The sequence below is a fragment of the Ursus arctos genome, unplaced genomic scaffold (assembly GCF_023065955.2).
Source record: "Ursus arctos isolate Adak ecotype North America unplaced genomic scaffold, UrsArc2.0 scaffold_5, whole genome shotgun sequence".
NCBI lineage: Eukaryota > Metazoa > Chordata > Mammalia > Carnivora > Ursidae > Ursus > Ursus arctos.
The window spans coordinates 11,999,411-12,024,927 of NW_026623067.1; the positions used below are offsets into that span (position 1 = coordinate 11,999,411).

General features: G+C 42.1%; 1 protein-coding gene across 4 annotated transcripts; it reads left to right on the forward strand.

Moving 5' to 3' along the window:
• Positions 1–1,815: 1,815 nt before the first annotated feature.
• LOC113261539 (immunity-related GTPase family M protein 1-like) lies at positions 1,816–25,517 on the forward strand. Of its 4 annotated transcripts, none has more exons than XM_026507690.4 (5): positions 1,816–2,264; positions 17,992–18,138; positions 18,977–19,058; positions 21,327–21,556; positions 24,081–25,517. In XM_026507690.4, the coding sequence occupies exons 4-5, from the start codon at positions 21,356–21,358 to the stop codon at positions 25,290–25,292; spliced, it is 1,413 nt and encodes a 470-aa protein (XP_026363475.1). In that variant the 5' UTR covers positions 1,816–2,264; positions 17,992–18,138; positions 18,977–19,058; positions 21,327–21,355; the 3' UTR covers positions 25,293–25,517. The 4 variants fall into 4 exon arrangements, with proteins under 4 accessions (XP_026363475.1, XP_026363472.1, XP_026363473.1 ...); XM_026507687.4 differs by having other exon boundaries at positions 1,934–2,264; positions 17,992–18,254; XM_026507688.4 differs by lacking the exon at positions 18,977–19,058 and having other exon boundaries at positions 1,934–2,264; positions 17,992–18,254.

A 25,517-nucleotide genomic window follows, 5' to 3' on the forward strand; every position in this document is an offset into this window, starting at 1 on the left:
AAGTGAGAAAAAGTCAGAAAGAGAAATACAAATACTATACAATTTTACTTATATGTGAAATTTGAACAAGCAAACAAATGAGAACAAAACAGACTATTAAATACAGAGAACAAACTGGTAGTTGCCAGAGGGGAGGTGGGTGGGGGGGAGGGGAAGATAAAATAAATAAAGGAAATTAAGAGGCACAAACTTCCAGTTATAAAGTAAATAAGTCACAGAGGTGAATAGTACAACATAGGGAAGATAGTCAATTGTATAGTAACAATGCTGTATGGTGATGGATGGTGACTGCACGTCTGTGGAGAGCTTTGAGTAATGTATAGAGTTGTTGAAACAATATTGTGCACCTAAAACTAATATAATATTTTATGTTAATTATTCTTCAATCAAAAACTGGTGTGTGGGGGATATAAATTCCAGGTTGGAGGAAAGAGCTGCTATTTGCAGGGATCCGAGTGTTTACTGGGCTGATGGGGTGTCCCATTTTTTTTCCTTCTTTTTTAGAACGACAGCTTTATTGAGTTCACATAGGTCTTATTTCTTAAGCTATTTGTCTTACCAGATGTTTGTTTGAAAAGACATTAATACAAATATTTTTAACAGGAGGAGCTTTGAGTGTGCTTATCTAGAACAATTACCAAATAGCAAATGAAGAACCCGGGGTGCAGGACATTGTGTAGGGATGCTGCCATTTTGTAAAGAGGAGATAATAGATGTGCATATTTCTTCAATGTTCATTAAAAGGACCTGTAAAGATGACAGGGTGCCCTCTGGCCATTGTATCCATAGTATACATCTAATAGCTCTTGGTTTATAAACTACGTAGTTAATTTCTTTTCACGAAATAAATGGGAAAAAAACCCACAAAAAAAACAAAAAGCCAAAAAAATTAAAGCCAGAATATGTCTCCGCAGGACTCAGGCTTGCTCCATACTCAGTTTCCACCCCAACTGGTTATACTGCCTTTCAGTTCCTGCACTAACCACCCAGAGTTAGCAAAGACTCCCCAGGTTTCAGGGCTCAGTCCTTGAGAAGACTCTCACTTCCGACACTAGCTGTACTTGGGGGGATTCCCTAGGTCACATGCATCTCCAACTATCTGCAAATTAGAGGGGTCCTGTAACCCCCTCAGGCTTGCTAATTGATTAGAATGATTTAATGAGTCAGGAATGTGTTATACTTACACGTACAGTTTTATTTAAAAGAATACACATAGGGTGAGGTCTGGGAGGGAGTACACAGCTTCTGTGCCTCTCGCCATGCAATCAGAGCATAGCACCCTCCCAGAATATCAATGCAAACATCAACCAAGAAGCCAACTTGAGCCTTGGTGTCCAGGGTTTTGGTTGGGGTTTCATTACATAGACATGATTGATCAGATCATTGGCTGCTTGACTGAGCTCAAACTCCACCTCTCTTTTCCTCCCCAGAAGTCCAGCGGGACAAAAGTCTCCACCCTCTACTCACATGGTTGGTCTTCCTGGTGACCAACCACTGACCTGAAGCTAACTAGGATCCTTCCAGCAATCACTTCATTAGCATAACAAAGTCAGCAACCAAAAGTCAGGAAATTCCCAGGGTTTTTGAAGCTCTGTGCCAGGAACCAGGGACAAGGACTAGATACACTCTTTTAAGGCTTCACTCCCCACAGAGTGTGGGCTGTCCATGGTTAACAGGGGGGCCACTAGTGTCATTTTCCCAAGACGCAGGCCTGTGTTCTCTGAATCTGGATTCAGATTCTGTCTGGCCTGGAGCCTGTACCCTGGTTAGTGTGACCTCTCAGATGTCACTGAGAAGCCCTCTGCCTGGGATCCTGTGCCTTCCTCTCACTCATGATGCCGAAACATTCTCTCTCAATAGCCACGGTGACTTTCAGTTTCACTTCCTGGCAATGCTGTGTTTCTTGGAAAAAGAGCCCTCAGAACTCTGATTTCACTTTCTGTTTTTGCAAATGCAGAGTTCTGTAATGTGATAGCTGCTTCTTACTATTGGCCAGATTCCTGTGAGGGTGGAGCAGAGGCCAGAGATTATTTAAGTCCTGCCCGCTCCTCACAGGCACTGTAGACATTTGGGGGTGACAATCAGCCCTTAAAGCTCTGCAGTGACACAGGATCTGTTCCAGTGCAAGGCCAGTCTGTGCAGAGGAGTGCTTCTGCTGTGAGCTGCAGGGAGCGCTTCATCCAGGCTCAGCATTTCCTGTGCTGCCTGGGGACACATTCAGAGCTCAACTCCAACACCAGAAGTCTCTTTTCTTTCAGAAGCTGGTAAGCAAGAAATCACTTTGGATTGAGTGCAGGTCTAAAAATAGAATTACAGATTTGTAAGCAGAAGGGTGGGAGAGACTGCATGTTCGATTTTGGGTACTATGGACTAGGAAGGCTGAGGGGCAGGATGTCTGGTGCATGGCTTAATCCAGTTAGAGAATCTAACTATTTGGGACATTTTCAGAGGGCTGTTGGAGAACAGACTTTGTGCCTGTGAACTGCAGAAGGATAATGTGAATGTCAGGGCTGTCAGTGGATAGGGGCTTTTCCCCAAGAACTTCTGCATCAGAGCCCCCCCCCCCCCCATCTCATGCCTAACTACCTTTCCCTGGGGAGATAATGCATGTATTATCTATTAATGACAAAATTCAAATAAATAAATTTTAAAGAGCCATTAGCTTTATTAAAGATTCATGAATTATGCAGCATTTACCTAATAATAGGAAGGAGCTCCACTGAGCTGTAGGAAAGGAAATGTTTTTAAAAGAAGAGAGGAGAAAAAGAAAGAAATCATTAACAGGTCCTTTACCACTGTGAGGGCATCAGCTTTGACTCAGGGCAAAGCTTCATCCTAACTGGAAAACACACACACAGTAAGAAGAACACATTGGTAACCCAGGCTAGGTGATAACTGAATAAAGACCAGCTGTGGGTGTTCAAGTGTCTCTCAAAGGAGTTGTGAGTCCTCTGGGGGAAAAATAATTTTTGCAAGATAATGGGTCTGACAAGTCAGACATTGCTGGTAAACTGTTCCCACAATTCTATAGAAGTCTCCCCTCCACTGTCTAGCCATAGTTTGGATCATCTTAAGTGCACTCTGATGGGTGAAGGAATGAAAAACAACAAAAAAGGTGTTTGCTAGTGAGTCAAGAAGAATCAAGCAGCTGTCTTGTGTTTGCTAAAACCCTGACTGTTTGTTCAGCTTAGAGCCATTGGTTACCCATCATTTTTTCTCTGATTCAGAAGCAGAGTGCTGCCATGTTACCCTGGCAACAGAATGGCAGACATCTCACAATGAGGGGACATTTTTGCAGCAGCAGAAGGGATGTTATCCACATGTGCCACAATCTTTATAGATACTTTCGCTGGCTGCTTTTAAATGAGAGTCAGCTGGGGCATTTTCCTGATACTCTGGTTCAGTCCTTTTAGTGTGAGCCTCAGTTTTAACAACAGCAATTTAAGAAAGTAAGAGAGTAATTACAAGTGATGACATTACACTAGGATGTGTCACATTTCCAGGAATTTCACATAATTTCTAGAACACTTATATACCTATACAAATAGAACATAAAACATAGGATCTTTGTTTTCTAGGAAGATCACTTAAATGGAAGGGAACATTCACAACCTATTACCAAAAGTAGATCAAATGTTTAAAATAAACAAGCAAATCTTTGTCCTTTTGACAGGCAAGAAACCAAATTCTAATTTTGCACCAGTTTACTTTTTTATAAGAACATATTCATTGCAATGCTTGTCAGTCCTGACCATGAATAAGTTACTTTCCAAAGGTTCATTTTTCATAATCTTTCTACAACTTTCTTTGGCCTCAAAAAAAGTGTTTCTCCAGTCTATATATATTTCTTTTTTAAAAAAAATTTATAAAAAGTTTTTATTATGTTATGTTAGTCACCATACAGTACATCCCAAGTTTTTGATGTAAAGTTTCATGATTCATTACTTGCATATAACACCTAGTGCACCATGCAATACATGCCCTCCTTACTACCCATCACCAGCCTATCCGTATCCCCCACCCCCCGCCCCTCTAAAGCCCTCAGTTTGTATATACATTTCTTTTTTACCAAAAGCACAGAACCAGGTTTTCTTTCTTTCCAAGATGTTCCCTTTTTAAATTTTTAGTAGCTTTAACCACACACATTAGAGTTTTTAACACTTAGAAAATTTTTAGTGAAAATAAAGTAGTAACCACTTGTTAACTGAGTGTTAGATGAGTATTCTGTTCTTGCGATGGGAAGTTTATAAATACACGTTTTCCAGAAACATATGCTTTTTTTATAGTACAGTCTTTCCATACAGTATGCCAAAAAAGTTTACCAACAGACTTACATTTATCTTTGGTTTCTCAGTAATAAAGAAGCCAAAATTAGAGACATGTATGATTAGTAATTAATGTTTCACGATTTTAATTTGTTTAGATACGATCTAGAAATTTAACTAAATTTAACTAAAATCATTACTTTCACTCAGTGAAACTGACTTTTCGTTTCTCAAAAAGATTTCAGAAATGATTTAAAAATTTACCTAAATTTTAAAAAAATTAGTATAGATTAAAAAAATTAATTTACATCTATTTAATTTAGTTGTTCTTAGCAATTATGCTTTGATTACCCATGAGCAGTAAAAGATTATGAGACCTCAATTATTCTCCCAAGCTATTTTTATTATTTTTATTAAGTTTTACATTTTAGTTCCAGAATAGTTAAATACAGTGTTATATTAGTTTCAGGTTTACAATATAGTCATTCAACATTTCTACACATTACTCTCTCTCTGTTTTCTTCCCTTTGCTCATTTGTTTGGTTTCTCAAATTCCACAAATGAGTAAAATCATATAGTGTTTGTTTTTCACTAACTGACTTATTTCCCTTAGCATTGTACTATCTCTATCCATGTCATTGCAAATGATGAGATTTAATTTTTTTATGGCTGAATAATATTCCATTGTATATGTATACCACATCTTCTTTACCCATTCCTCTATTGATGGTCACTTGGGCTGTTTCCGTTATTTGGCTCTTATAAATAATGCTGCTATAAACATAGAGTGCATGTATCCCTTTGAATTAGTGTTTGTTTTCTTTCAGTAAATACCCAGTATTCCAGTTACTGGATGGTAGGGTATTTTTATTTTTCAGGTTTTGAGGAATCTCTATACTGTTTTCCAGAGTGGCTGCACCAGTTTGCATTCCCACCAATAGTGCAAAGGCGTTCCTTTTTCTCTACATTCTTGCCAACACTTCTGGTTTTTTGTGTTTTTGTTTTAGTCATTCTGACAGCTGTGAGGTGGTATCTCATTGTCGTTTTGGTTTCCATTTCCCTGATGACGAGTGATGTCGAGCACTTTTTCATGTGTCTGTTGGCCATCTGGATGTCTTCTTTGGAGAAATGTCTGTTCATGTCTTCTGCCCATTTTTTAAGTGGATTATTTGTTTTTTGGTGTTGAGTTATGTCAGTTTTTATGTATTTTGGATACTAATCCTTTATTGGAAATGTCATTAGCTAGGCTTTTCTCCCATTCAGTAGGTTTTCTTTTAGTTTTGATGAGAGTTTCCTACACTGTGCACAAGCTTTTATTTTGATGTAGTCCCAATAGTTTATTTTTGCTTTTATTTCTTTTGCCTCAGAAGACATATATAGAAAGATGTTGCTATGGCTGATGTCTGAGATTACTGCCTATACTTTCTTCTAGGATACTTATGGTTTTAGGATTTTATGAAATTAGTCTTTAATCCATTTTGAGTTCATTTTTGTGTGTGGTGTGAGAAAGTGGTTCAGTGTCAGGTCAGTTTTTGGGACTCTGTCTGCTCCATCTGTAAAGCCTCAGGCTCCTAAAGGCAGTGGAAGCCCTTGACTGAGTCCAACCTGCTGTGAGCACGTGTGCAAGTCTATACCTAGTTGGGCAGGGAAATTGTCCTCTTACGCTTCCAGGAGTCACAGAACCAAAAAATACTGATGCATCAGGAGTCCTCAAATCCATCATTCTCCAACTCCTTATTTTATGCATAAGGAATGAGGTCCGGGGTGATGTTGTGACTGGCCTGGTCAGTGGAGGAGCTGAGCCAGAGTCTGTTGCTGGAGGAAAGATAGTAAGAGGCAGCCAAAGTTGGGGTAGCCAGGAGGCCTCCAGGTGCTGCTTCAGTTGCTGGATTGATCACTGTGGAGAGCAGGGAAGGAGACAAGCTTCATCTGGACTTCACACACTCACAATGTTAAGTCTTCCCTCATTTTACTCTTCAATTAGAACTGCTGGGATACTTTAAAAAAATAATTGAAGTATATTGGACACAAAATGCTACATTAGCTTCATATGTACAACGCAGTGAGTCAACATCTCTATATGTTCTGCTGTGCTCACCACAATGCAGCTGCCAGCTGTCACCATACACCACTACTACAATCTCATTGACCATATTCCCTACAGTGCACCTCCTATTAGCCCTGGGACAGTCTTTACCTGAGAGACACATTCCTTCCCTACACAGCAGAGTTTGATTTGGGTAATCTCATTCTAAATGTTTCGCCTACTTTCCATTGTCTGCTTCTTCCCACTGGCCTCTGAGAATACTGAGGGCAGGAAACATTTCCACAGCCACCACCTTCCCTAATATGGAGGTGCTGGGGGTCACAGTCACATGCTGGTTTATGAGCGAAGGCAAATGTGATGGTCTCAAAGGAAGTTCCACCCAGATCTTAGTGAGGATAGGAAACATTTCTACTTCACCAGCCTGGACACCCATCTTGCCACCAGACAGCCAGAGTTTCATGGTCTCTAATTTTTTTTAAGATTTTATTTATTTCTGAGAGAGAAAGAGAGAGTACACAAGAGTTGGGGAGGGGCAAAGGGAGAGAGAGAAGAAAACTCACTGCTGAGCAGGGAGCCTGATGTGGGGTTTGATTCCAGGACCCTGAGATCATGACCTGAGCCAAAGGCAGGTGCTTAACCAGCTGAGCCACCCAGGTGCCCATCTTGGTCTCTAATCTTTGATAGTAGAAGCACAGAACCAACATTTGCTTTTCTTGGATTCTTGAGTCATTTAAATTCCTTCTCAGATAGCACACTCATTTTCCTATCATCATTGACTTCATTGGACTTTTCACTGAATGTTTAAATTTGAAAATGGACTCAATATGAGGTGGTCTCATGGTTTTTGGGTAGTCAACTTTTTGAGCTTCTCAAGTTGTCATGAAGCAGAAGACAGAAAATTTATTTTACACTCCAGAAACATAAAATACCTCTTTAGTCAGATCCAGTGATAGCAGCCATTGTCAGGGAAGTCTGCATTCACCATACTCCCAAGAGAAACCCAGGGACATGAACCCAGCCGTGTGGCCTCAGTGCTCAGAACACACTCAAGGTCTCAGTGGGCTTCTCTGGCTCTGTTACACACTGGAACCCAACCTTTGTTGCATGGTGATGGTAAAGGAATAGTGGTAGAGCCTCTATGGGAGTTGGGTGGAGGCCAGCCAGGCGCCTCTTGGGCTCGTGTACCCAGGTGAGACACTCCCCAGGGCTGGTAATGGTGTTAGAAAGAAGAGAAGGAGAGTTTTCAAGGCTTCAGTGACAAAGGAAAAGGGAGTTAATTCTTTAGAATCCTCTCAAACCTGACTAAAAGCACACTTCCAATCCAATGGAGAGAAGCTGAGGCATTGAATTGGAATAAAAGCCTATTGGGAATCAGACTGGATTCTGGAAATAAATCTTCAGAGGGTTGGTTTGCTAGGGTTGCCTTAACAAAATACCATGGACTTGGGGGGTTTAAACAACAGAAATTTATTTTCTCAGTCCTCTGGAGCCTGGAAGTCTAAGATTAAGGTGCCGGTAGGTTTTGCTTCTCCTGAAGCCTCTCTCCTGGGGTTTGCGATGATCACCTTTCTGCTGTGTCCTCACATGGCCTTTCTCTGTGTGTGCATCCCTGGTGTCTCTTCCCCTTCTTCTAGGACACCAGTCATATTGGATTAAGGTCCCAACCATCTGAGACCAGTTAACCTTCATTATCTCCCTAAAGAACCTTGTCCAATACAGTCACAATAGGGGTTAGACCTTCAACATAGGAACTTGGGGATAGATACTTTAGTCCAGAACAAACCATAAGTCTAAAAACTTTTTTAGTAGCAGTACTTCTTGTGTAATTATAGAGTTGTACTAGAGAATGGTGTGGGTGTGTCTGACAACCCCAGCACCCCTGAGGTAGTCCATTCAGAGGAAGACCCAGGAAGAGGAGCCAGTAGCCCCTACAGAGTAAAGGACATGATTCAGGAAGTTGCTCAGATGCAGATGTGATCTGACACCATGTAACCTCCTCAAGACAGAAATGGGTGATCACGGACACCAAGTTACAAGTGTACTTCACATTGCAGTGTCAGGGCAGGCAGATCCTTCTCAACTATCCAGCAGTGATAGACATACTGAAAATATCTGAATGATGGGAAATTTGTTGCTGTTCGTTAAGCAATGCATTCTCTTCCTTTTGTGCAATGTGTAAGAATCCGTATGTTATGACCCACCAGTTCCACTCCTATTTCTGGAGAAGGTTCTGCAGAAGTATATAAGAAGTACATGTAACATGTTTATAGCAGAACTGTGTTGAAGAGAAAGAAACAACTTTAAGGAACCCCAAACTCAAATTTCCATTGAAAAGAAATAGATTATATGTACTATCTTGGCAAAATGGAAAAGCCATGTGATAGAAACAATTGTAAGTGAAAAGCAGCTTACAGAAGATGACACACAAAATAATCATATTTTTCTAAGACATCCACCGAGGAAAACTAAATGATAGATTTTCTGGGGAAACACACATCGTGGTAAAAGCCGAAGGAAACAAAAAATGATAGACACAAAATTTGAAGGTCTTGTATGTCTGAGAAGAGCTATGGAGAGACAGGATATAGGGCTAAATGTGTGGGAATAGTCACTTATACAAGAAACATTCTAGTTCTTAATTTTGGGGGTTAAGTTCACAGGTATTCGTATTTATTTCTAATTTTTATACTGCATGATTATATCTTTTTTTTGAAAGAGTTATTTATTTATTTTAGAGCGAGAGTACCTGCAAGCAGGGGAGGGGCAAGGAAGAGGGAGATGATCCTCAAGCAGAATCCCCATTGAGCAAGGAGCCCAATGTTGGTTTACATTCCAGGACCCTGAGATCTTGACCTAAGCCAAAACCAAGAGTTGGATGCTGAACTGACTGAGCCACCCTGGCATCCCCTTATATATAGCTTTATTCTATGTGTATGTATGCATGTAATATCATATATATCCTACTGTATGTAGTGGCTGAACACATACTGCACTTAGAAAAAGTAACAAAGGACAATGCCAACGGTGAAGAACAATGTCAACAGCCATCACCTTTTTCAGTAGACTGGATTTTAGAGCAGTTTTAGTGTCATAGCAAAATTGAGCAGAACATACAGAGGGTTCCCATGTACCCCCTGCCCTCACACAAGTACAGCCTCCCTACTGTCAATGACTCACCCCATCCTACAACTCATGAACCCAAACTGATCTATCTTTCTCCCTCCACATCCATCGTTTACATTGGATTCATGCTTGGTGTTGTGTATTCTATGGGATTTGACAAAAGTATAATTTGTCCACCAGTGAGCCACTGTTATGATATCTCAGAGAGTGGTTTCACTGCTCTAAATGGCCTCTCTGCTCCACCAATTTATCCCTCCCTCCCCTGAACCCTTGGGAACCACTGATCTTTTTATTGAATCTACAGTTTTGCCTTATTCAGAATGTTGCACAGTTGGAATTGTGCAGTATTTAGCCTTTCCAGATTGATTTCTTTCACGTGGTAATATGCATTTCCATTTCCTCCATGTCTTTTCATGTCAGCTGTCATTAAAGAGCTTTCTGAATGCTGAGTGATAAGTGGAAGTGCTCTAGGTTACTAGTCCCTGATGACACCTCTGAACCCCAGGAATGAAGGGTTCCTACAGTTTTCCATGGAGACAACCAGGTGACCATCCAAGGAATGTGAATGGAATTGGCATTGGGCTTTTTAGTGGCAAAATGGCATGCTGGAAGGAGGTAGATCTTCAGAGTTCTAAGAGAACATGATGTTCTATCCAGAATCCTGTACTCAATTACAGTATTTATTGAAAGTGATTACAAAATAAAGGCATTAACTGGAAATCCAAAGACTCAGAAAGTTTACCTCCCAGAGAACTTTTTCTGTTCTCTTTATCTAGGATCTCATAGTTTTAGGGTTTTTTTGTTTTGTTTTGTTCTTTAGATTCCACAAATAGTGAGTTCATATGGGTTTAGTCATTCTCTGAATTATTTCAATTAGCTAGAGCCTTCAAGGTCCACCTATATTGTTGCAAGTAGCAAGATTTTATTATTTTTCATAACTGAATACTATTACAGTATATATATATCTATATATCACTATTATACATATTCAAACTTATATACCACAATTAAATATATACCACAAATTTCATACCTATCTCACATTCTCTTTATCCCTTTATCCATTGATGAACACTTAGGTTGTTTTCATATCTTGGCTATTGTAAATAATGATGCAATGAACATGGGGGTGCATATATCTCTTCAAATTAGTGTTTTTCTTTATCTATTGTTGAATACCCAGAAGGGGAGTTCCTGGATCATATGGTAGTTTTATTTTCAATTTTTAGAGGAAATTCCATATTGTTTTCCATAGTGGCTGCATCAATTCACATTCCCACCAACAGTGCATAATGATTCCCTTTCCTCCACATCCTCCACAATAGTTACTACTTCCAATCATTTTGAGGATAGGCATTCTAACAACTGTGAGGTGATGTGTCATTGTGCTTTTGATTAGCATTTCCATGAAGAATAGAATGTTGTTGATCTTTTCATGCACTTTTAGGCCATCTGTCTAAGTCTTCTTTGGGAAAACATGTAGTAAGATCCTCTGTGAATCATTTAATCATACATTTTTTTTCTTTTTGCTACTAAGTATTTGAGTTTTTTTAAAAATATATTTTGGATGTTAATCCCTTTTCAGATGTGATTTACAAATATTTTATCCCATTCAATAAGTTGTTTTTTGAATTTTTTTTGATGATTTCCTTCTGCTGTGTTGAAGCCTTTTAATTTGATTTAATTCCATCTCATTTGTTTATTTTTGCTTTTGTTGCCTTGTTTTTGGAGTCAGATACAGAAAATCATAGCTATGATTGATTCAAGGGGCTTACCAGATAAATTTTCTTCTAGGAGTTTTATTGCTTCAGGTCTTAAACTCAAGTCTTTGATCCATTTTGTGTTAATGTTTGCAGCTGTCCTGTTTACTCAACACCATTTATTAAAGAGACTGTCCTTACCCTTTTTTATATTCTTGCGTCCTTTGTCATAAATAAATTGTCTATATATACCTTGGTTTATTTACGGGTACTCATTATGTTCCATAGTCTATGTGTCTGTTGTTATGGCAATACCATGCTGTGTTGATTACCATAGCTTCGTAATACAGTTTGAAATCAGGAAGTGTGATACCTTCAGTTTGTTCTTTGTCAAGACTGCTTTGACTACTCAGGTTCTTTTGTGGTTGTATACAAATCGTAGGATCATTTGTTGTATTTCTGTGCAAAATGCAGGGATTGAATTGAATCTGTAGATTGCTTTGGGTAGTAGGGACATTTTAACAATATCATTTCTTCCAATCCATGAGCACAGAATATTCTACATCTATTTGTGTTTTCTTCACTTTCTTACATCAATGTCTTAGAGTTTTTAGTACACATGTCTTTCACCTTCTTGGTTAAATTTATTCCTAAGTATTTTATTCTTTTATTCTTTTTTTTTTTTGAAATGCAACCAAATAACTTTTGCTACTATAGCAGATGTATGATATTTTTATTGAAGTATACTTAACATATAATCTTATTTTGTTTCAATTGTAGACTATAGTGAGTGAAAAAGTCTATAAATCACTCAGGACTCATCACCAAAAATGTACTCCTAATCCTCTGTATATATTTTACCAATCAGCCCTTGAATCCAAGTCCCTTCTGGCAACCGCCAGTTTGTGTTCTGTGTTTCAGCGTCTTTCTCTCTCTTTTTCTACTTTTTTCTTTGTATCTTTTGTTTCTTAAATTCCATGTATGAGTGAAATCATGTGGTATATGTCTTCCTCTGTCTGACTTATTTCACCTAGCATTTTGTTCTCTAGGTCTATTCATGTTGTTGTTGCAAATGGCAAGATCTTATTGTGTGTGTGTGTGTGTGTTTTAAAAGATTGTATTTATTTATTTGTCATAGAGAGCATAAGCAGGGGAGCAGGAGAGGGAGAAGCCAGCTCCCCACTGAGCAAGGAGCCTGATGTGGGACTTGATGCTAGGACCCTGGGATCATGACCTGACAAAGGCAGATGCTAAACTGACTGAGCCACACAGGCATCCCTGGCAAGATCTTATTCTTTTTTAGGGCTGAGTAATATTACTTTATATATACATATGAACTGTATGTTTTATATATACACATATATAATCACATCTTCTGTATCTATTCACCAATGGGTAGAATTTTATTTTATTTTTTGATGCTGTTGTAATTCTTTCTTTTTTTTTTTTAAGATTTTATTTATTTATTTGCCAGACAGAGAGAGAGAATGAGCACAAGCAGGGGGAGTTTCAGGCAGAGGGAGAAACAGGCTCCCCACTGAGCAACGAGCCCTGTGCTGGACTCAGTCCCAGGACCTTGTGATCATGACCTGAGCTGAAGGCAGACACAGAATGGTTGTGACAAGGCGTTCTTGTCATTTTCCTGATCTTAGAGAAAAAGATTTCTTCTTTTCACTGTTGAGTATGACATTAGCTGGGGGTCTGCCTCTATGGCATTTATTACATTGACTTACCTCATTTGCTGAGCATTGTGTTTTTGAAAAAGCATTTTATTTTGTCAAATGCTTTTTTTTTTTTTTGCTTCAACTGAGTTGACCATCTAATTTTTATCCTTTATTCCATTTATGTGGTATAGTATATACATTGATTTGCTCATGTGAAATTATGCTTGTGTCCCCTGGGATACCAAATAAATCCCACTTGATCCTGATGTATGATTCTTTTGATACGATGTTGAATTTTCTTTGCTGGTATACTGTTGAAAAAATTTGCATCTATTCTCATTAAGGATACTGGCTTGGGAAGAGGAAGAATGCAGTGGATCAGGAGGAGCCTAGGCTCCCCTTGTTCCATGAACCCAACTAGATAACTATCAAATCATCCTGAATACCCCAGAAATTGACCTGAAGACTGACAGAACAAACTCCACAACTAAAGGGAGAGAAGAGGCCACATTGAAGAAGGTGGAGAGTGTAGTGTCATGGTTTAGGGGTGAAAGCGATGTTGGGTGCCACAGAGATGAGGGCGGCCATGGGTGTGGAGAAGGTGAGAGAGAGAGAGAGAGAGGGAGAGAGAGGGAGAGGAGCATATGGGGGAACACACCAGGAGAACATATCCCACAGCCATTGACTTGGAAAAGAAGAGAGGCTAAATATTATGAGTGCTTTCAACCACTTGGGCTTAAAGCCAGGAGTTTTAAGCATCAGCAGGCTTGGCTGTGTTGCTTCTGGAAAGAAGGCAGGCAAACAACCTGGTTCAGACAGCTTGGAAACAGAAAGTTGAAGAACACTTGGCATACAAGGAAGAGATTTTTTGCTCTTCTTGAAGGATGACCTCAGAAAGAACTGTCTAGGGGTGCCTGGGTGGCGCAGTCGTTAAGCGTCTGCCTTCGGCTCAGGGCGTGATCCTGGCGTTAGGGGATCGAGCCCCACATCTGGCTCCTCCACTATGAGCCTGCTTCTTCCTCTCCTACTCCCCCTGCTTGTGTTCCCTCTCTCGCTGGCTGTCTCTCTCTCTGTCAAATAAATAAATAAATAAATAAGTCTTTAAAAAAAAGTATTCATACAGATACCTCTCCTGGAACAATTCATGTGCCTTCTGCCATTTCCCTCGACCCACCTCAGCTCCAATTGCTGGAAGCAGCACAAGGCCAATTTTGGCAGCCTCACGTGTTTACAGCAAGCCCTATCCCCTTGCACTCTGCTGGGACTACCCTTCTCAATCAGCTAGCCTCAGTCCTAGTATAGAGGCCCCTCCCCATGAAGACAGGCACAAACCTCTGCCCACACTATGTGGCCAGTCCAAAGTATTTTTAATTTCTTTTTTTTTTTATTTTGAAAGATAGAGAGAGTGTGCGCACATGCAAGTGGTGGGGAGGAGCAGAGGGGGAAGGAGAGAGAGATTCTCAAGCAGCTCCATGCGCGGTGCAGAACCCAGCCAGGGTTCGATCTCATGACCCTAAGGTCTTGATGGGAGCTGAAATCTAGAGTTGGACACTTAACCGACTGAGTCACTCAGGTGCCCCAGACCTGAGTTTTCAGTGCAAAGGAGAGGCCAAAACTGACAAATAGAAGAAAGGATAGAAAATCTCCAGGAATCATAGCAAAACCAGTTATAAAACAGTAATAAATACATATGTATCAATAATTACTTTGAATGTAAATGAACTAAACACTCCAATCAAAAGACATTGAGTGTCAAAATGGATTTTAAAAAAAAAGTATATGATGCCTACAAGAGACTCATTTTATTAGTTTTTATAAAGATTTATTTATTTATTTATTTTTATTTGTTTATTTATTTATTTTTTTTTGAGAGAGAGAACGCAAGTGAGAGAGCACAAGCAGGGGGAGCAGCAGAGAGAGAGGGAGAAGCAGACTCCCCACTGAGCAGGGAGCCCAATGTGGGGTTTCATCTCAGGACCCCGAGATCATGACGTGAGCCAAAGGCAGCTGCTTAACTAAATGAGCTACCTAGGAGTCCCCAAGAGACTCATTTTAGACTTAAAGGGACCTGCTGATTAAAAGTGAAGGGATGGATGGGGACATACAAATCAAAATGATAATGAGGTATCGCCATCTGTCAGAATGGCTAAAACCAAGAACACAAAAACAACAAGAGTTGGCGATGGTGTGGGGAAAGGGGAACCCTCTTGCACAGTTGGTGAGATACAAGCTGGTGTAGCCACTCTGGAGAACAGTATGAAGCTTCCTCAAGAAGTTAAAAATAGAACTACCCTACGACCCTGCAATGCACTACTAGGTGTTTACCCCAAATATACAAAAACACTGAGATGAAGGAATACATACACCCCGATGTTTAGAGCAGCATTACCCATAATTTCCTATTGTACATAATGCTGCTATAAACACTGGGAGAACAAAGTAATGGTAACCAGAGGGGAAGTGGTGAGGGTAGGGTGGGGGAGACCTGTGATAGGGATTAAGGCGTGCTCATGGCTGTATGAGCACCAGGTGTTAAATGTAAGTGTTGAATTGCTATATTGTACACCTGAAACTATTATTACACTGTATGTTAGCTAACTAAACTATTATTACACTGTATGTTAGCTAACTAAATTTTAAATAAAACCTTAAAAAATACTAAACAGAATGTACAGGAGACATGTGGGCGTGTGCTCTTATCAATAATCTTCATAACTGTGAAAAAGGAGAGGATACAAACTGATAGAGAATGGATAAGTAAGTTGAGATAAACTAAAACAGCTTTGCTTGAACCATAGCTATTTAGAGAGGAATTAATCTTTTAGCACAGTGCTGAGATTAAATACTAAGAACCAAGAGCATACCCCATAAAAAATGCTTCAAGAAAACTAAACAATATACTGTTCAGGCATGCATATGTAAGTGATAAGGCCACAAATAAAAGAAAGGAATCATAAACATGTAGTTCATGAAACTGTTACCCAGGGACTGTGAACAGAAATGGAGTGAATAGGAACAGAGGGAGATATATGTTGTTAGAGATGTTTTATTCCTGGCATGATTGTTCAGTGTGTAGGTGATCATTGTATTACACAAGAAAGTAAATGATTTAAAATAGGGAAATACCCTCAGTTCTTTTCAGATTGTTATTCTCTCCATCCTGCCATATTTTGGGGACATCAGAGAAATGTTCTCTGTCTGACATACAGAGACAATCACTGCTATGATGGGAGAAAGACTGAGAAATCATTCAGGGAGGAGGCAGGGGACAGAGAGACTGAGATTCCAGGTAGAACCAACCGCAAGGCAAAGCTGCAAGCTCACACATGAACTTGACAACTGGCTGTGGATGAAGATGAGCACACGCAGACAGCCAAGTACAGCTCTCAATAGCAAGGGAGGAAATGCCTCTGAGACTCAGGTACCCGGGCAGTGATGTGGCCCTTCGTATTGAGTGACAGAAAGCTCCCAGTGAGGGGCTCCCCAGGGCTGGGCTGCTCCCCAGCAGTGAGTGAAAATCACTCTGGGGCTGCTCCCCTGTTTGATTGGCTTTGGTCTGCAGTGTCTTCTGCACCCAGTGGACTGGGGCCTGATGCCCTACTGTGCCCACCTCAGGTCCAGAGTCAGACTTGCTGCTCCTATGTCACCATTAGGATATCAAAAAGTATGGTTTATGAGGATATTGTTATATTTCCTTGGTTCAGAAAGGGAGATAAATTCTTCACGATGAATGCCTTAAGAACCTCCCTCTTTCTTGGTCCCACTCAAGTGAGTAGAGGACCACTCTGTGTAGCATACAACCTCCAGACTCTTGCAGAATGGAAATCTCCACTGCCCTGGTACAGCCCCTCCTCCAACTCAGTGAGAGACCTGCAGCTGGGATAGGAAAAGAGTCAGCTTCCCTCCTCTTTCCTCCTCCCACTGCCCCCATTACATGGAGGAGCATAGCATAGGAGAACTACAAGGGTAGGAAAGGACTCACTCAGGTAAGCCATTTGCAATCATGCTGATGGCCTGGTGTGGTGAATTCTCACAGGGAGGAGGCTCCAGGGAAGACCCATGCTGATGTCCCCACTGGGATGTTGGGGTAGGCATAGTTCAGACCTGGCAGGCTTCTACCTCCTCCATCGTGTCAGAAACAGAAGGGCAACTCCACCTCTTTTTCCTCAGATCATCCTACCAGGAAGACCATGTGCAGCCCTCAGTGTTGGCCATGTCCCTTGTAACAGGCTCACTAAAATGATCCTTGCCTTCCCTGTGCACAACCTGTCAGCTGTCCTTTCATGACCCACGGAAGGAATCAAGGATGGCAATGACAAATTCACAGGGTCTTAGGCACAGAAGGATTTCATCAATTGTTATGGACATTGGCAATCTTGGCAGAAATTCATAAAACATCCTTTTTATCACTCTGTAACAGTCACACTGTGCCCTCTCCTGGGCCTCTTGTGACCACAATCACCCTGAGTTGTTTTTCCTTCTGGCTCCCTCATGAGAATGAGGACATGACAATCACTGAGAGGTTAAGCAGCTACCCAAAGTCACCCAGACAGTAGTGAGCAGTGCTGGGCTCAGATCCTGACCGGGTTGGGGCAGGTGCATTGACTTCAGGTGAAGCCTTAGCTGGGGTCCAGAAGAGAAAGTCACAGCGTATATAGCTTCTGCACTCTGATCTCCATGGGTGGAAGTGAGCTAGGAATGTTGAGCAGCCCCAAGGAGTAGCTTTGTGGGCAGTGTCTGTGACTGTCTGAGGGGCTAGACTCACAGGGGCTGAATGTGGACTTCTCAGTAGTCTGGGTTCTGACATGGGAGGAAGAATCTCAGGTAGGATATAGCAGGGCTGGTCTCAGAGCACCCCAACCCTTCCCTGAGCTTCTGTGCTGAAGGTGCACAAGCCTCAGGCAAATGCTGTAGGAGCCCCCCCTCCAGAATGGAGAAAGTGAGGCTGGTTCTGCCCCTTTTTGAGAACTGGTGTGATTTCCAGGAATACAAACTGAAAGGAGACATCCCTGATTTCCCTCTGCTTGGGCTGAGACCCTGCCACCAACTTTATCCAGAAATGACACAGCTCTGAGCAAGAAAGGCACTGGAGCAGAAAACCCTGCACTTTCACCTTCCTAACTCCTTTTCTGTCCTCTCTAGGCTCTTCCTAGGACACCCCAACCCAACACAATTCCCTTCTTTCCTTACAGAGCATCCTGGGTATGGAACCAGTTTGGAATGGTCCTAGAGGGAACTGTTTCTGCTTAAGGGCTGGACCCTTCCCCAGGGAAGGGTGACTTCCAGGAAGACCACTGGTATCTGCCTGATCACAGTCATCCCTCTGCTTCCTGGAGCAGGTAAGCGAGAGAGCTCCTACAACCCAACTTGGCCAATAACCCTGCTACTATGAAGATATGAAATGTGGAGCCTGACACCAGGGAAGGAGAGCTTGGGGACTGGCTTATCCATTTCAGTGAGTATTCACAATTGGGCCCCTCTCTGACATTCTTCAGGGACAAAACTTAGCACCCAAATTCTTTGGCTGCTCCAAACCCACCTAGCCCTCCAGTGTGGAGGCAATGGCCCTATCATTTCCATGTTCATAGCATTGGGGTAGCAAAAGGACAGCATGATTTTCTATTCCTATTCTCTCAGAGTCTAAGTAGGATGTAAGACAATGACCATTTCCGGAGTAGACTGGAGTTGGGAGAGTCTATCTGGAACACTGGATGGACCATCTGTGGATTAGGGACTAGGGGTGGGGTATCAGGAACAAGGTGTCTAACAGACTTTAGACAATGTATAATAATGCACATATGTATCTGCATTGGAGAAACTGTGCTTGTTGCTAGACACCAACTCCATCCTTTACCTCAGTGAGGTGGAGTCTTGAAAGACTCTTTCCCAGACCAGGTCCTTTTGTGCTTCATGCCCATTGATGATGCAGATGTTTATTTTACTCTCCTAGAATACATCAATATGCTGATTTTTTCCCCTCACCCTTAACCTATGATGATAAAAATGGGGCTTGGTCCACATTGCATTCAAACTACAAAAGTCCTTGATGCCTTAGATTTCTAGGCTGGTCCAAGTCTGATCCCTGCTTCGTGGCTCAAGATAATTGGGCATCACACGAACTAAATAGGATCCTGCATGGGAAATCCACTCATGAGTGTTCTTTATTCTGCTTCTTAGGTCTTGCAATCTATTTGGTGCATTATAACAAGAGTTCAAAAACGTTACCCACTGGAATAGATGGAGTAGATCAAAATGGAGGGTAGGCAAACTATTGGCAAAATCATTGTCAGATGTTTTCAAGTGTGTGCATGCATGTGTGTTGAGTGGGTCCTTAGTTCCTATGTGAAATGCATCTCTCACTGCTGGTCTCCTTCAGAAGACTTTGAAAGATCTGCTAGCAAGGTCTGGTTCTCTTGCAAGCACAACTGCCCTCTCTAGTTGAATCTGCTCCCTGGGCTCCCTCCATAAAGGCCTATGTCTCTTTACTCAGGGACCCTCAAATTCTATTTAGAGAGGGAAGATCAGAGGTCTCACATAAGCAGGATCTACAAGAAGGAATCTTGGAGGGGGGGAGCACTTGCATCTGGGCTTGTCTCTGATGGCTTCTCCTCAACTCCTGGGTCAGTAATCTGAGCCTCAATGTCCTGCAGACACATATGTACTGGCTACTCCTGGAATAACCTGAAACTTCTCATGGACTTACACCTGTCTGACCCTATGATGGCAGTGACACATGGGCACAGTACTCCCTAAAAGGATCCTGAGAGGGTCCCATGTGCAGGGTTGTCTAGCACCAGGTGCAGGGCAGGGACCAGATGGGCAGGTAGTGGGGGACAGGGAGCTGTGGCTGGTACTACAGGGCCTCAATAGATTCCCCCTTCAATAGCACGGGGTCTTGGGTGAGTAGATAGGTGCAAAGTCCATGGTTGGGTCAGACATAGTCACAGAAATAGTCTGGAAAAGTATAGGTTTGTGCTCACCTCCGACACCCGTCTTAGGATGCGGGGGTGTCATACTCTGCCCCAGCTCCTACTTGCTTTCCAAAGGGCTGTGGAGGAGCTGGCTTCAACATTTCAGATGACAGATTTAGGAAGCAAAGTTAATTTATCCATCATCCAGTAAGTGGAGGATATGCAGTGGTATATTGTGTTTCATTCACCTAACAGAAATGTGTCCCATACCTGCTGGGCGCTAAGGGCACCACAGAGCCTAGGGAATAAATTTACTGTAAGTGCCAAGATGTGCATGTGTATTTTTGTGATACTAAGCATCTAACATGGGATGACAGAATACTTTCTGGGACTTTCACCTTTTGAAGACACAGGGTTTTTCAATTGATCTAGCACATGGGAAGCCAAGGTGAGATGGGTACATGTGGAAATTGTGATGGGATTTAGACAAACCTTGAAAAGAATTCAAGGGCACTAGCCCAGGTCCTTTATTCTGGCTGGCCTGGGTCCCACAAGACCACTGATAAGGACACCCAGCCTTCTCCATCCCATATTAGGGGCAAACTTACAGGCAAGAAGATTATATAGCATTCTCAGGGGCAGCAGAAATGCCTTCACACAGCCAGATCAGTGAGCCTGGGACTCACCCAGGAGATTGTCTCCTTGGAGCCATGGTGGCAGTTCAGGCCTCCAGGAACCTCTGTGTACCCCATACACAAGAATTTAGGCTATTCTGGATCATAGTCAAGAGAGGTGTTAAAGAAGGCTTTGAGTATGAGGACAAGGGAGGCTTGTCTTATCTAAGAGTGCTCCAGAGTGTTCTTTCAGCCTGAGCCAGCCCAGAGCTCCATCTTTCTGACTTCTAGCCAGCTTTAGCCATGTGTGCTCTGCCCACCACCATGTCATTCACCCCCTCACCAAGCTCAGGGCACCTCCAGTCCTGTAACACGAGGCAACATCTTTGCTGACCTAGTGCACCTCTGTTGATGGAGGACACTGAAAACCTTGTAGGCACAAGCCTCAGGAGATTCTGGTCCCAAGCAGATGGGATGGTGATCAGATCATAATACATCAGCTACCCTCCCTCTGAACCACAGCATCTCCTGATCATTTCATTAGGCATCTCCATCTCTCAATGGGGGTTAAGTTCCCTGCCACATTTTCTGAGATGCGGGGGGACACATTGTGGGATTGCCCTCGACACTTGGAAATCAGTGAGTTTTCTTCAATGTGGAGTGAGGATGGGAGCAGAGAGAGAACTGTGATTGCCATTCTCTCCCCAGATTGGTAAAGGTGCATCCAGGGAGAGGTGAATGGTAGTTGACAGCAATAAGTGGACCCACATCCCCAGGAGAAACATCTCAGCATCCAGCCATCCCTCACCCCCTGGGGCTGGAGATTCAGCATTTACTAGGATCGTCCTCCCCTCCCCTCCTGTACATACAGAAACAGAATCACACTGAGGGCTTAAATCTCGGATCCCAGATCATTGCTGTGCAGTTTGAGGCTTGTTTCTCATCTGTGAGACACTGTTTATTGATCTGTGACCAGGAATAATACTATCACTTGTCTAATAGATCTTGGAGAAGATTAATCAAGAAAAGGCATGCAGAAGATCCTGCCCAGACAGACTCACAGATCAGAATCTTCATACACTGCGGTAAGAGTTGGAGGGAATAAGAAGAACCAGAGAAAAGTCTTCCTCAGAGATACTAAGACTAGAGAGAATTCACCAAGAGGTTGCTGGGAGGCCTGCCCAGACCGTCACTTGGATCTTAACATGAAACCCTCACTGGAGTCCTGCGAGGTGGGTAGCTTGGCTTCCCTGCTGCACAAGACAGAACACTGGGGCTCAGTATCAAGGTGAAAACATTCACATTACCATGGGCCAAGCTTATCTGAAAACTCAGTCAGGGCTCTTGGCAATTTCCTCATTGGAAGGGTGTGTCCTGGCCTAATGCTGGATGAAAGCACTAACAGAAATCTGGGGAGCAGTCATGAAAGCAGGACACACCAGTGGAGAGGAAAGCCAGTGTGATGGGTAACAAGATGCACCATAGGACCTGGAGCTCAACATGAAATTTGTCCTACAGACAGGACTGCAGTCCTTTTGAGCAGAAACCTGAGCATTTGGATGTGAGGTCTCATCTCCAGGAGCATCAGGAGAATCCTACATAGATGGATCTGGGAGGGAAGCCCTCATGCAATAGAAGGCCTCATGGCCTCACAGAAGAACTCCTTAGCAAGGAGTCAGTCTTAGAAAACGTTTTAAAATTTGCATCTGTGCACACAGAGATAGCATATGTCTTAAGGGAAATTACCACAGCAAGCAGTCATAACTTGTGGGATTGTGAAAGTCCACCAGGTAGCATTGTATGTGTAGCCCCCAGGAAGAGAGTCCACTAAATAATCCCAACCATTTTTCTTTTCCAATTCTACCTTTTAAAACCTTGCAATATTACTGCAGGGCTCAGCTTACAGGAGAAAGTTCATTGGAGAACTTTAATACTTATAATAATAATCACAACAAAGATGAACAATCAAGTACAAACATAAGTACTGACTTAAAAATCAGTAGGACATTATTTGGAAAGCTCATGTAACTTAAATGTTGAAGTGTATAGGGGCAGGGATTTCTTAGGTGTGCATTTATGTATGAAGTTAGTGCTGAAAGATATGGAAAATGCACTCTTCCCTGCTGTTAAAATAATAAAATGGTTCTTGACTCTGAAGACATATGTATTGAGGATGTGTCGGTCCTCAGGATTGAAGCGTATGGAGAGTTGGCAAATCTTACGTCTGCCCTACAGACATCCCCAGTGGGACATCCTGCTCACAAAGGCTGGGTGGAGGAGTACCCATGCCTGCCTAGCCTCCTGACTGAGTGACCCTCCTGATGTTCTTCTGCTCAAGTTGCCTCCACCTATAAATTGCTTAGGAGCGGACTACTGGTACCGTAGGTGGAGAGCATTCCTTAACGGTCTCCTCTGAGCCCCTAACATGTATGTGCACATCTCCTAAATGAGCTCCTCTGCTGTTATTCTTTTCAACTACTTTATTGGGATATAATTTACACATTCTATGATTCATCCCTTTAAAGTTTTCAGTCGCTTTGAATATATTCACAAAGTCGTACTCCTGTCATGATCAAATTTAGAACATTTTCATTATGCAAAAGATATCCTGTATCTCTTGACTGCCACCTCTCTTTCCCTCATACCATTTGCCCTTCAGATCTAGGAAACCCCGAATATATGTTCTGTGCCTGAGGATTTGCCTTTTCTGGACATTTCATATGAATACAATCATAGAACACATGGTCTGATGGGTGGTCTGCTTTCACTGAGCATAATGTTTTGGCGTTCCTCCATGTTGTGACGGGTATCTGTACTTCATTTCTTTTCTTGCCCAATACTGATCTCTTGTATGAATAGACCGCTTTTGTTTATCCATTGAACAGTGGATGGACAACTGTGTTAATTCCACCTGAGGGGCTACTGCAATAATTTTGCTGTGAATATTTGCATGCAACTTTTCTGTAGATGTATGTTTTCATCCCTCTTAGGTATACACCTACAAATGTAATTGCTGGGTCCTTTGGTGACTCTGTTTAAATTATTTTATCAGTTTTATTGGAAAACAATTGGCATACATCACTGTATGAGTTTAAGGCCTACACCCTGATGATTTGACTTCTATATATCGTGAAGTAATTACCACAATAAGTTCAGCCAAAATCCACCATCTCAATAAGAGGAAAAGAAAGAAGAAAAAAGAGAAAAAAAATGTCTTGTGATGAGAACTTTTAGGGTATATTCCCTTGAAAACTTTCTTATAAATCATACAGCAGCGTTATCTATAGTCATCAGGTTGTACATTACATCCCTAGTACTTCCTTATCTTATAACTGAAATCTTGTATCTTTTGAATACTTCCTGCAATTCCCCTTCCTCTCCCCCGGTGCCTCTGTCAATCCACAAGTCTGTTCTCTTTTTCTATGAATTTAGTTTATTTTAATTTTAGATTCCACACATCAGTTAGAAAATGCAGTATATGTCTGTCTGATTTATTTTGCTTAGCATCATGCTATCAAGGTCCATACATGTTGTTACAAATAGTAGGATTTCCTCATTTTCTATGGTTGAATCTGTTTACATTTTTGGCAAATTATCAAACATTTTTGCAGAGACTTGCTGTTTGTCATCTAAGTGCCTTTGTAGGGAGTTGGGTGTGGATCTGATACACTCAGTTTGGGTTACCAAATCTGATGATGCCTCTGCCACTCTGTGTGCCTGGCCCTCCTAACTCCCCTGCTTTTCCTATTTCTGTAGGACACTCCACTGCTCAGTGATGTGACACAGCCCACCCACTCTCTTCACACCCCATTACTTACATCCACTGCCTCTGATATGCCGTACAATACGGGCTGGAGTGTCTTTCCTAAGGAGATTGCCATCAACATGGAAAAGGCCTTGGGAGGAGGGAATTTGTTGGAGGTGGTCTCTGTGGTTAGGGGGACCTTGAAGAAAGCATCCAATGCCCCAGTGAGCATTGCAGTGACTGGGGATTCTGGCAATGGCATGTCCTCCTTCATCAATGCACTGAGGGGAATCGGGCATGAAGAGGAGGACTCAGCTCCCACTGGGGTGGTGAGGACCACCCAGATTCCCACTCGCTACTTTTCTCCCCACTTTCCCAACGTTGTGCTGTGGGACCTACCTGGAACAGGGGCAGCTATCCAAAGCCTGGAGAACTATATGGAAGAGATGAAATTTAGCCAGTATGACCTCTTCATCATCATTGCATCTGAACAGTTCAGCATGAATCTTGCGAAGCTTGCTAAAATCATCCAAGGCCTAGGAAAGAGGTTCTATGTCGTCTGGACCAAGTTGGACAGGGATCTCAGCACAAGTGCCCTCTTGGAGGAACGACTCTTGAAGAATATTTGGGAGAATATCCGGGAAACTCTCCAAAAGGAGGGAGTGTGTGAACCCAACATATTCCTGGTTTCCAGCCTTGAACCCTTATTGCATGACTTCCCAAAGCTTAGGGGCACCTTGCACAGGGACATTTCTGACATCAGATACCATGGTCCCCTAGACAGTCTGTCCCACATTTATGAGAAGGCCATTAAGGACAAAGTGACCACTTGCAGGGGGAAAATAGTCTCAAAGTCTTTTGACACGCTTGGCATCTGGAATGCAGATGATCTGGAGGAGAGTCTGATGGCCTACCGCTTGCTCTTTGGTGTGGATGATGAATCTCTCCAGCAGATGGCTCAGAGTATGGGGAAACCCATGGAGGAATATAGGGCCATTATGAAGTCTCGGGATCTATACTCCGTCCTCAGAGAGGACTGGCCATTATCTTGCATGAATTGTAATACAGTCTCTTGTTTATATTCATTTCTGAGATGCATCCCACTGTTAGGTGACTTTATTTTCAACTCCCTGAGGAAGTGGAAACACAGACGCCTCCTTGAAATAGTTGCCAAGGACACCAGGGCCATCCTGAAGAAAATCCTGACACAGTCCATCATCTGAGGAAGTGATGTCTCAGCAGTCTCCTTCTGGAGGGAAGTCAGGACATCTGGGGTCCTCTCCTCACACTGTCCCGTTTCTGAATTCTCAATCAAGCTCAATTACTTCCACTTTTATTGACTCTATGTTCCTGAGGTATATGAGATGACTTGCTCATTTTGAGTCCATGTCAGGAAATCCCCAAATATGTTCTACTTTTGTCATTTATTAAATGAGCCTGTATCCAAA

Bases quoted from the DNA above. Each gene is read 5' to 3' on its own strand.
- LOC113261539 (XM_026507690.4), top strand. From the start codon at position 21,356: ATGCAGAAGATCCTGCCCAGACAGACTCACAGATCAGAATCTTCATAC. The intron at 21,557-24,080 runs GTGGGTAGCTTG...CTATTTCTGTAG, and splicing joins CCTCACTGGAGTCCTGCGAG to GACACTCCACTGCTCAGTGA.